Here is a 13030-nt window from a genome sequence, read left to right as displayed (position 1 = left end):
TTTAGGGATGCCCTCTGCATCTTTATTAATAAATCTTCTTTCAGCTTTACTCATCCTATTTGTGTTTGGAGAAACAGAAATAAGATTTACTGGACAAACTGAATTTGTTGTTAATGAAACAAGTACAACGGTTATTCGTCTTATCATTGAAAGGATAGGAGAGCCAGCAAATGTTACTGCAATTGTATCGGTAAGAAATTATTATAGCTCTATTTTTACTGAAATGCATATGACATTTCTTAGTTTTAATGGCAAGGATTTTTTTTTCTGTTTGAGATTTTGAGCAGTTTCATTATGATAAGTGATAGATGATTTGCAGATAACGCTATTCCATTTTTATCTCTTGCAGGTTTATAGAGTGCTCCAACATAACCATGTACATTTAACAGTACTATTTTTAAAGACATAGACTCATCATTTTATAGTGCTCATATATTTATTTTAGAACAAGAACTTTTCATTTTGGGTAATTTGGATTGTAGCTATGTCTGCTCAGATATACTATCTATTGTAAGGTGGTGTAGAGAAAACGTATGGAATATTTAAAAGTAGAAAAACGACAATAGTAAAAAAAAAACTTTAGTTATGTCCAAGAGCTCTTTTAGTGGGAAAAATTAAGCATATTAATTTAAGTAAATGTTGGGTAGAATTTGTTAAACTATTGATCTATCTTGCACACAGTTTAGTTACTGGGTGGATTGTGTGTGCATGAGTACACGTCTATTTTCAACCAGAAAGTTATGTCATGTGACCACTAAGAGTATTGCTGTATTTGAGTCTCAAAGTACTTAGACTTTTTGTTTGCAAAAATAAAATCTTAAGAAATAGGCTTAATTATCACATTATGAAATATTATAAAAAGAGATGAAGAAAAACGACCTATGAATGAATCCAATGCTATAATTTTAGTTATTTGTGACATATATCTATATATAGAAATTATTTTTAGAGTACACATTATATTAGATAATCTTTTTCATAAAATTTTGATTGAATCCTAACAATTTTTCAGGTTCCTTTATCATTTTCACAACTTTTCTTGATGGTGTTGTAATTACTTCCTGATCATTCTTCCTTTCATTGTGGTTGCTTCTAATTTTTACTGTTACGAATGTTATTCTGGTGAAACTGTTTACATATATTTTGATTTTTACCTATTTTGAATTGTTAAGTGATTTTCATAGGCTGAATTACTGTGCTTTTCTGTTTGTTTCAGTGGCTCTTGATAATTGTTTCTTAATGCTTGTGTCATTTTCTATAGTAAGGTATATTTTCCAACACCCTTCACAACTTACTTGGATTTCTCAAGTATTTAAAACTTAATTTCTTGTTATGTATGAGAACTAGAAATCACTAAAATTTCCCTATACATGATTTTTATTGGTACTAAATCAAATATTTTTTCTAGTAGCTTAATTACTCATTTTTAGCTCTTTCGTGAAAGAGATCTCATTTTGATCTGCACAAGCTCATGCAGAATCTTACTAATAATACTGAGAATCTTACTAGTAATGCTGATTTCACAGAATAAGATCCTAAAAAGTTAAGGAAAAGTTTATGATGACTAAAACATTTGAAATGCTAAAATAATTAGATCTTTATTGGAGATGTGGGAGAATATAAGTACAACTTTAGGTTGAGTTTGGGAAAGAGCAGTTTATTTGAAGCTGAGGGAAATAATTGATTTTCCTGACACATTTTTTGGCAGGCCACATACATCCCTTTTTTTCCTTCTCTCTTTTTTGTTGATATATAATAGTTTTACATATTTTGGGGGTATATGTGATATTTTAATATTTGTATACAATGTGTAATGATCAAATTAGGGGAATTGGGACATCCCTTACTTCAAACATTAATCTTTTCTTTGTGTTGGAAGCATTATAATTCCTCTCTTCTAGCTATTTTGATATATACAATAAATTAATGTTAACTATAATTTTCCTACTGTACTATTGAATACTAGAACCCATTCCTTCTGTTTTTGTACTCCTTAACCAGCTTCTCTTCATTAACCTCTTCCCTTCTCAGCCTCTGGTAACCACCATTCTACTCTCTACCTCCATCAGGTCCACATTTTTTAGCTGGGTAGGAACATGTGGATGAGAACATGAGATATCTCTTTCAGCACCTGGCTTATTTCACTTAACATAATGACCTCCTGTTACATCCATGTTTCTGCAGTTAAAAGGATTTCAGTCTTTTTGATGGCTGAATAATATTCTGTTGTGTAGCTGTGCATATATGCAACATTTTTTGAGAATTTTAGCTATAATTTGTCTTGTTAGGTTTGCTGTTGTCTACTCCAGATTAATCAAGAGCAGAGAAAAAAATTACATCATTGCTTTCCTATATAATTCTTTTTCTGTGTAATATTTGTTTTTGTTTCACAGCATGAACAAATGATTTTGTTTAGAATCATTTCTTTTTTCTTTTTCTTTCTTTCTTTTTTTTTTTTTGTGGCAGAGTCTTGCACTGTCGTCCAGGCTGGAGTGCAGTGGTGTGATCTCGGCTCACCATAACCTCCACCTCCCCAGTTCGAGCGATTCTTCTGCCTCAGCCTCCCGAGTAGCTGGGACTACAGACACACACCACCATGCCCAGCTAATTTTTGTATTTTTATTAGAGACAAGGTTTCACCATATTGGCCAGGCTGGTTTCGAACTCCTGACCTCGTGATCCGCTTGCCTCGGCCTCCCAAAGTGCTGGGATTACAGTAGTGAGCCACTGTGCCTGGCCTGGAATCATTTGTTGATTTCTGAAGATAAGTTTTTCCAGTTGTTAAATATTTATGATTTTTGTTTTTGTACACCCTATCTATAAACATGTCACTTGATTTATGCTTTTTCTCTTGATTACTGTAATTAACATCAGTTTTACTTGTCCTAATACTGTGTTAAATAAGAATGATCTATATTTTGCTTTTGATAGCTGTATGGAGAGGACGCTGGTGACTTTTTTGACACATATGCTGCAGCTTTTATACCTGCTGGAGAAACAAACAGAACCGTGTACATAGCAGTATGTGATGATGACTTACCAGAGCCTGATGAAACTTTTATTTTTCACTTAACATTACAAGTAAGTCCATGTTTCGTCCTTATAAAAATTATAAGGAGGACTTATAAAACTTATAAAAATCTTTTAGTGCTTGACAATCTATCTATCTAGAGATGAGCCAATTCAGATAACTGGTGGTGGTATTCATAGAATCCAGAACTGACAACCTCTTCAGCGCTTCCACAATCTGGTTGTTCCTTGATCTTGTTCAGAAACTCTGCAGCTAGTTTTTGGATCCATTCAGCTTACTCGGGAATTGCCATGACAGTTACTCCAGAAAACTTTGCCTTCCCTTTGGCCCTTTTTTCTTTTATTCCTTCCCTGCTACCAAATGTGCAAAGAATGACTGTGACTTCTGAGTTCAAAGGACAAGGATACAAAAAGCGGGCATGGAAGTGGGAGGTCCCTGTGACTTAAATTCAGAGTACTGCTGGGGAAAAAACCTGAATAGCCTTACGTTTAATTGAACTTTATGGCTTGGTTTATTAGGTTGAGGCAATGACTCGCTAACACCATTCTGGTTGTTTTTTCTAAAGAGCATTAAGAATTTTTTTTTGAATAATTGTGTCACTACCATTAAAATGTTTGTGAAAATGACACTTGAAGCAGTTACGTTTTGCTCTTTTAAATCATTCTTTAAAAAATACACTTTTTGCTGCTGTTGAATATCAGTACAAATGTTACAGAAAACTCTTCATTTTATAAACATAGTTTTAATGTTTTATCTTCAGTTTGGTTCTGTGATTCATAGAATAACTAATTCTAAAGTTCCAGTACCTTCAATAGCATAGGAAAAATTACATTGAATAGAATTTTGTACTGTGTACTTAATTCTGTTATATTAGTGATAACATAGTAATTATAACTAATTTATAATATAGTATTACTAGCCAGTGATTATTTATAATTATACTATCATACATTATTAAGAGTCAGTGACTACTGGTTTTCAAAACTTTTTTGAAAATTTTTCATTTGGAACTTCTTAACCATATTGATGTAATTGGAATGTTTACTTAATCTGTGCATTCAGATTACATATGTATTTTTATTATATTCTGAATAACTACTTGACAAATTCTATAAAAGTAAATATTTAACTTATTATTTTATTTTTGGGATTTTATTTTAGAAACCTTCAGCAAATGTGAAGCTCGGATGGCCAAGGACTGTTACTGTGACAATATTATCAAATGACAATGCATTTGGAATTATTTCATTTAATATGGTATGGACATAATTTGATGATACTTGTGGTTGCTAGATAATAGTTTATTAAATTTTAAAAATTAGTTTTCATTATGTTAGCTAGTATCATGCTGTGTTTTGATATTTAAATAGAATTTGCTGTAACTTTGTCCCTGTTTCACATTCTGTAGACCATTCATTTGTTCTACCTAAGATGTTTGTGAATTGAGGAAGCTTGTATGACCGTGGTCATCTTTTGTCCTAATCTCTTTCTGCTGATTGTTCCACCTGACTCCTTTGTTACCTCTTCTGTCTTTAACTCAGATATACCACCCATTGCTTTTTCCTGATTTCTCCAAATGTCACCTAAAGAAAGTTGTTTGTTTGTCAGACTCTTCTGAAAGTTTGGAGTTGATGGGAGATGAGAAAGCATATTGAAAGAATACTTTTCTTTTTTTTAAATTATTATTATTATACTTTAAGTTTTAGGGTACATGTGCACAACGTGCAGGTTTGTTACATATGTATACATGTGCCATGTTGGTGTGCTGCACCCATTAACTCGTCATTTAGCATTAGGTATACCTCCTAATGCTATCCCTCCCCGCTCCCCTCACCCCACAACAGACCCTGGTGTGTGATGTTCCCCTTCCTGTGTCCATGTGTTCTCACTGTTCAATTCCCACCTATGAGTGAGAACATGCGGTGTTTGGTTTTTTGTCCTTGTGATAGTTTGCTGAGAATGATGGTTTCCAGCTTCATCCGTGTCCATACAAAGGACATGAGCTCATCATTTTTTATGGCTGCATAGTATTCCATGGTGTATATGTGCCACATTTTCTTAATCCAGTCTATCATTGTGGGACATTTGGGTTGGTTCCAAGGCTTTGCTATTGTGAATAGTGCCACAATAAACATACATGTGCATGTGTCTTTATAGCAGCATGATTTATAATCCTTTGGGTATATACCCAGTAATGGGATGGCTGGGTCAAATGGTATTTCTAGTTCTAGATCCCTGAGGAATCGCCACACTGACTTCCACAATGGTTGAACTAGTTTACAGTCCCACCAACAGTGTAAAAGTGTTCCTATTTCTCCACATCCTCTCCAGCACCTGTTGTTTCCTGACTTGTTAATGATGGCCATTCTAACTGGTGTGAGATGGTATCTCATTGTGGTTTTAATTTGCATTTCTCTGATGGCCAGTGATGATGAGCATTTTTTCATGTGTTTTTTGGTTGCATAAATGTCTTCTTTTGAGAAGTGTCTGTTCATATCCTTTGCCCACTTTTTGATGGGGTTGTTTGTTTTTTTCTTGTAAATTTGTTGGAGTTCATTGTAGATTCTGGATATTAGCCCTTTGTCAGATGAGTAGGTTGCAAAAATTTTCTCCCATTGTGTAGGTTGCCTGTTCACTCTGATGGTAGTTTCTTTTGCTGTGCAGAAGCTCTTTAGTTTAATTAGATCCCATTTGTCAATTTTGGCTTTTGTTGCCATTGCTTTTGGTGTTTTAGACATGAAGTCCTTGCCCATGCCTATGTCCTGAATGGTATTGCCTAGGTTTTCTTCTAGGGTTTTTATGGTTTTAAGTCTAACATGTAAGTCTTTAATCCATCTTGAATTAATTTTTGTATCAGGTGTAAGGAAGGGATCCAGTTTCAGCTTTCTACATATGGCTAGCCAGTTACTTTAAAAAAACTTACTATGAACTTAAATTGAATAGCAGGTATTACATCTCTTCAAAATTCTGTAGTCATCCCAACTCTTAGGTTTTCCCATTAATTAATATTTTCTGAAGATTGAAACTTCATTTCATTTCACTCACCTTTGCTCAATAGTGTATTTTCTGTTCCTTAACTGAATTCCTGTGGCTGTGGCCAATCCTATGATCAGAGAATTTTATCTTTAGAAACAAATACACAAAATAGGGCTCTTCTTGAGATAAATTGTTTCCAGCTCTTAAAACCAAGTTTATCTCCAATACAACTGAATCTGGTCACTAAATTTTAGACTCCAGTAACATTCCTGACTTGGTGTCTCTTTGAATCACATTACTAATTATAATTAATAAAACACATTGCAATACTTCCCAGCTTTTCATTTATTTTTAGATTGCTACTACAATTGGTTGTATTGTATGTCATTTTCTTGGTACCTTAAGTTATCTTTGAAAGAAGTGGGCTATAGGTAAATATGATCTTCATAGTGCAGTATCTTTGTTAAAACGGGTATTTGGCCAACCTCAGTTTAGTAGAAATTCGGTAACCTCCATTATACTGTCATTTACAGACATTAATTAATCAACCATCTCTTTTATTTGAATGATAAAGAATTGTTAATGATGAAGCAGGCTCCCTTAATTGCTTAATTTCTCTCCATATGGCTTTCCTGCTACACTTACTCCCTGTGTATCACCTCTGACCTCATACTGATTTCTTTAAAGGTTTCTGTTGTCGTTGTTGTTATTGACATTATACATCTTAGCCTCTGGGAATGAATCCTAGTTTCTGGCATGGGTCCCAGGTCCCTGACTGGTGGGGGTCTCAGTGCTGCCAGACAGCCTCTGACATCCTTAAAATTAAACTAAATGACCATTGAGCTCACGGTGGTGCTCAATAGGCTGGCTTTGGTTTCCAGCCCTGAGGATGATTATGTTGGTAGTGAAGATGACATTGATGATGATGATAATAATAGCAACATTTACTGAGCCCTCAGTATATGTCAGGTACTAGGATAAGCAATTGATGTGAACTATCGTGTTGAAACCTCATCACAACCCTTCAAGACGGACATTCCTCACCCCAGTTAGGATGGGGCTACTGAGTTTTGCTGTCACCCTGAGAGCTGGCAACTGCTTCTGTAGCCTGTGTGTACTTGGCTGTGTCCGTGTTCCTCCTCTCCTACCCTGAGTTTCCACCAGCTGAACCAGCATATTTCTTCTGAAGTCCTTGCTTTCACCTCCTGCAGAGATCCTGTCCTGAAAGTTATTAGCAGTGTCTGCTTTTCACTGACAAACTGGCTGATGTGGAGAGAGTGGTTGTGGACAAGGCCAAGTGGTGGTCCCAGTGACCTGCTGCCTTGGTCTGGAGGCTTAATTCATGTTTGTGACTGGGCCCCTGTGAGCATTTGAGTTTGTCACCTTTCATCTAAAAACCCTTTAAATTCCTCAGCAGAACAGGTAGTTGATGGTAGAACCAGGACAAGAAACCACATCTTTTGCCTGACTAGTTTTTATTGTTCCCTTTACACTATTCTTTTTAACTTTTTCAGCATTTTAAAGCTATAGTTCACTGATGCTAGGAAATATCACATTCTTATCATACAGTGTGGATTGATTTGTCTGTGGAAATTGAGCGTTTCTGAGGTAATAGTTTTTACCACCTCATACCTCTGATTGCTCAGCTCCTGATCATCTGTGCTTGCTCTCCTCAATAGCTTCCCTCAGTCGCAGTGAGTGAGCCCAAGGGCAGAAATGAGTCTGTGCCTCTTACTCTCATCAGGGAAAAGGGAACCTATGGAATGGTCATGGTGACTTTTGAGGTAAGTTTACTCTGAAGTCATTTTATTTTATTTTTATTTATTTATTTATTTATTTGTTTGAGACAGAGTCTTGCTCTGTTGCCCAAGCTGGAGTGCAGTGGTGCGATCTCAGCTCAATGCAACCTCTGCCTCCCAGGTTCCAGTGATTCTCTTGCCTCAGAGTCCCGAGTAGCTGGGATTACAGGCACATGCCACCATGCCTGGCTAATTTTTGTATTTTTAGTAGAGACAGATTGTCACCATGTTGGCCAGGCTGGTCTTGAACTCTTGGCCTCAGGTGATCCGCCCGCCTTGGCCTCCCAAAGTGCTGGGGTTACAGGCGTGAGCCACCGCACCCGGCCCTGAAATCACTTTAAATGAGAACACTGGAGTTCATACCAGATGGCTGCAATTTTGAAAATCAAAGTTCCTTGTATAATAAACATGACACAATATAATTAAAATAAAGATGAATACTTTTCTGATCTGATACATTTCATGATTAATATAAAAATGTTTTCCTTGCTGCTTGTGTATACAATGCTTACATGAAATACAAGTAACATTTTAGATATGTGGGAAAAATAAATCATAGGATAGAATAATGTTAATTCTATAAAATTCATAGAACTTCTATGATAAATGTTTTCAACAGTAGGAAAATTTAAAATACCCATGGATTACTCAGGTTTACATAAAATTATTTAATATGTTGTCTTTCTCTATTTTGTTTTATTTTATTTTTTTTGAGACAGGATCTTACTCTGATGCCCAGGCTGGAGTACAGTGGCACAATCATGGCTCACTGCAGCCTCAGCCTCCTGGGCTCCTGCAGTCCTCCTGCATCAGCCTTCTGAATAGCTGGGAGTACAGGTGCATCACCACGCCAGTTTTAATGTTTTTTGTAGAGATGAAGTCGCATTATGTTGCCCAGGCTGGTTTTGAACTCCTGAGCACAAATGATCCTCCCTCTTCAGCCTCCCAAAGAGCTGGGATTATAGTCATTAGCCACCATGCCTTCCCCCTGCCCCCCATTTTTTTTCAATACACCAGATGGATGGTGTTTGTAGCCATTGCACTCCACCATGGGAATCCATAAATGTTACACGATGTGGCATGAATATGATAAGCTGTAGGTGAGGTGTATTTTTCAGGGGCTAGCTCTAATCATTGTATTTGATTGCTTACTGACCATGTGCCAATCATTGTGTCACCACATTGCTGTTCTATGAGATACACATTTAAATCTTCAACTAATTTTTGTGTTTTTTAGGATCCATAACATGATCATATACTATTTTCAAACATTGAGTGTTAGCAATTTCAGATACCAGTTTATTTCCTAATTTTTAATTGTAATATCAATAAAATAGAAACTTGTAATTATTTAACACAATTCTATGGAAGCATAGAAGAGTTGTGTTCATGCTTGTGGGTGTCCACACCATATGGTAGTTATGTTAACTACACAGAACATAGAATAGCAGAAGACAATAATGCATGAAAAACATAGTAAACGCTAACTAAATATGCAGTAGTCTTGCAAGTTCTACACTGGAAGTGTTACACAATTTTTCAGGTACTTAGGATTATGCATTTAGACAATAAATTTTTGAAAATTTTTCTGATAAATATTGGAAAAATTAGAAAATAATTGGCTGTAGAAAGGATAAATCATCCAGATTAGAGTGTTTTCAACTTATCTATGGATGTCTAAAGTTATTTTATCAGGTTTGTAGCCTGTTTTTTGTTTAAATAATTATAAGTAACATTTTTGGAGTGCTTAATATTGCCATATACTGTTGTAAGTGCTTTATATTGATTATTACTGCATACATATAGCACCCCTCCCTGGCACTTGATCTCTCTCATGCTATTCTTAATTTTTTCTCTATGATACTTAGTATCATCTAATGCATACCCATTCATTTATTTATCATTTATTCCCTTCCTTTAAATGTCAGGTCTATATGGAGGGGAATTTGCTGTGTTCACTGCTAAATCTTTAGTACCTAAAAAAGATGCGGCATGGAGTACTCAACAAATGCTTTTTTAAATGAATGATTTTATTTATTCTTCACATCTTCACATCCAGCTTATGAAGTGGAAAATACTGGTATTACTTGAGGGAATTTACTAATCTTGAATACCCTCTCTTCCAAGAAGAAATATTTATAGAGTTTTTTTTTTTCCCCTCAGGTTTAACATAATGGTTGAGAAAAAACAGCTCGTAGAAACCACATAGTTTAATGCAATTATAGTCATTATCTATAATTACGTTATAGGACCTATTAATTTGAAGGGCAGAATGATGTATGGGTTAGTGTAATTCTTGCAGAACATCTTTAAACTTCAGATTTTTGTCAGCTGACATCACAATGATGCTTTCTCAATCTTGTGAAGTATTTTGCATTTATTGATGGCATTTTGTGTTTCTTTGCAGGTAGAGGGTGGCCCAAATCCCCCTGATGAAGATTTGAGTCCAGTTAAAGGAAATATCACCTTTCTCCCTGGCAGAGCAACAGTAATTTATAACTTGACAGTACTCGATGATGAGGTTGGCTAATGTTACATACCCAAATGGGACAAGGATTCTGTGTTGCAGGACACAGTCCTGTATAAACTTAGTGTATTGTGGCCAGTCATACCTCAGCTATAAATAGCTGACTGTTTTGGAATACATCTTATTATTATTTATCTTACTTAATTAACATTAAATTGCACATCTAAAAGCTGATGAATCTGAATATAACTGGCAACCATACATCATACAAATATTTAAGCATTTTGTATACCCTGGTAATCAATTTTTGTTAGTGCTTTCAATTTTGAGCGAGAACAGTACTAACCTAGAATAAATATTTTACCATAAAAGCAAAGAAAAAATCTACTGCAGTTGGTATTCTTTTGTTTGGATTTTTTTTTTTTTTTTTTTGAGACGGAGTCTCGCTTTTTCACCCAGGCTGGAGTGCAGTGACTCAATCTCGGCTCACTGCAAGCTCCGCCTGCCGGATTCACGCCATTCTCCTGCCTCAGCCTCTCCGAGTAGCTGGGACTACAGGCGCCCGCCACCACGCCCGGCTAATTTTTTTGTATTTTTAGTAGAGACGGTGTTTCACCGTGGTCTCGATCTCCTGACCTCGTGATCCGCCTGCCTCGGCCTCCCAAAGTGCTGGGATTACAGGCGTGAGCCACCGCTCCTAGCTTGTTTGGATATTTTTAATGTTCACATTTATGGGAAGCTTTTTATTATTTTTATATTTCACATTGAAACTAGCAAGGATAGCAATACATGATACAGCTAGCTTAATTGCTAAGAAAAGTATGAATCAACAATAATGTGCAAGGATGTCCCCCACATGAGCTAAACAAGAGAAAACATGGCTTTTTACAAAAGAAACTAAGTTTTGCCAGAAAAGAAAACAAAAAGAGAATAGCTGGGAATTTGTAACCCTCCCTCTACCCTCCTACAAAAATTCTGAAACTAAATCACAAGAAAACTCAAGAGAAGGGAAAAAATGTATTAGAGTATTAGAAGACATTATTAGAAAAGAATTTTTCTCTTGAAAAAAATGAACTATTTGGAAGCATTGATATCTCCAGTTCCTCTGGTTCTGGAAGCAAGCAAAAAAAACTTTTTGTTTTAAGATCTCAGAGCATTGAATGGGCTATAATTTGGGGAGATGATTAATTATACTTTTTGATTGTAAATTTGAAAGATCAACCGAATCATAACATTTTATTTTTAAGATAAATAGCTTTGCTGTTTATATTGCTGGTGATGGAGGTAAAAGCATGCATTTTTTTCACTTTTATTTCTAAAATAGAGTTTATGGTGAATGAAAAGCTCACACAGCACAGTGGAGATTAACCCCAAGATTTCTCTGCAGCAGCATAAATAAAAGGAAAAAAAAAAGAAAGAAAAAAATGAAAAGCAAAAATTGCACTTTAACAGTATCAACATTTTTCCTAGTAGTTACTCTTACAGATTTTTCTCCAGGGAGGCATGATATGTATCTTGAAAAGCATATATTGGTGTCACATGTTTAACTCCTGAATTAACAATGATTTGGAGAAAAGCAAGAATAATTCACAAGGGAAACTAACAATTTTTATGTAATGTTTAACGTACTTTCCAAATTCTTAGGTATTATTAGACTTTCAGTACTACTTCTAAGCATATCAAACTGATAAAACTGATAGAAATATATGATAGTTTTTTACCGTTTAATCTTTGGAGTTATCTAAGGACCAATTAAGGTTGAAAGACATTATACCTGGACTTCATTACTTGTACTATTGCTTCCTTACTTTTTATTTTCCTGTCTAAAATACATTATTTACCTGTGGAAAATATTTTATTAATTGGAGACTAAACAAGCCTATTTGCTCCCTCAGTTAAAGAATTTTTATTTCTATGTAATTGTATTGAAACATGATGACTTGTTACACTTTAGTTTCTTTGCAGGTGTTTTGGCTGTTGATGTTTTGCCTCTGTTTGTATTCCTTTAACAGGTACCAGAAAATGATGAAATATTTTTAATTCAACTGAAAAGTGTAGAAGGAGGAGCTGAGATTAACATCTCTAAGAATTCCGTTGAGATCATCATTAAGAAAAATGATAGTCCCGTGAGATTCCTTCAGAGTATTTATTTGGTTCCTGAGGAAGACCACATACTCATAATTCCAGTAGTTCGTGGAAAGGATAACAATGGAAATCTGATTGGATCTGATGAATATGAGGTTTCAATCAGTTATGCTGTCACAACTGGGAATTCCACAGCACATGCCCAGCAAAATCTGGACTTCATTGATCTTCAGCCAAACACAACTGTTGCTTTTCCACCTTTTATTCATGAATCTCACTTGAAATTTCAAATAGTTGATGACACCATACCAGAGATTGCTGAATCGTTCTACGTTATCTTGCTAAAAGATACCTTACAGGGAGATGCTGTTGTAATAAGCCCTTCTGTTGTACAAGTCACCATTAAGCCAAATGATAAACCTTACGGAGTCCTTTCATTCAGCAGTGTTTTGTTTGAAAGGACAGTTATAATTGATGAAGATAGAATATCAAGGTATGATTTATTTTAAATATATTGCTACCATTATTTTATTATATTATTCCAGATTTAAGTTTTGTGGTGTTGGACACAACAATGAACTGTTAGAATATGTGTCATTTTTTCCCACAAAGTTTCATGACAAACTCAAAAAAAGACACACACACACACACACACACACACACACACACACA

At 35.2% G+C, this 13030-nt stretch overlaps 1 protein-coding gene across 1 annotated transcript in view; it reads left to right on the top strand.

The window, feature by feature from the left end:
- The window catches only part of ADGRV1 (adhesion G protein-coupled receptor V1), a 597511-nt gene that overhangs the window by 54570 nt on the left and 529911 nt on the right, over positions 1 to 13030 (top strand). Inside the window, exons 2-7 of the mRNA XM_032156840.2 lie at positions 6 to 190; positions 2932 to 3081; positions 4193 to 4288; positions 7687 to 7791; positions 10214 to 10327; positions 12286 to 12851. Coding sequence (XP_032012731.1) covers positions 6 to 190; positions 2932 to 3081; positions 4193 to 4288; positions 7687 to 7791; positions 10214 to 10327; positions 12286 to 12851 — 1216 coding nt within the window. The remainder of the gene's footprint in view (positions 1 to 5; positions 191 to 2931; positions 3082 to 4192; positions 4289 to 7686; positions 7792 to 10213; positions 10328 to 12285; positions 12852 to 13030) is intronic.

The sequence above is a fragment of the Hylobates moloch genome, unplaced genomic scaffold (assembly GCF_009828535.3).
Source record: "Hylobates moloch isolate HMO894 unplaced genomic scaffold, HMol_V3 SCAFFOLD_6, whole genome shotgun sequence".
Classification (NCBI taxonomy): Eukaryota; Metazoa; Chordata; class Mammalia; order Primates; family Hylobatidae; genus Hylobates; species Hylobates moloch.
Note: the sequence above shows the minus strand (reverse complement) of the source record. Positions and strands in the feature narration are given on the sequence as shown.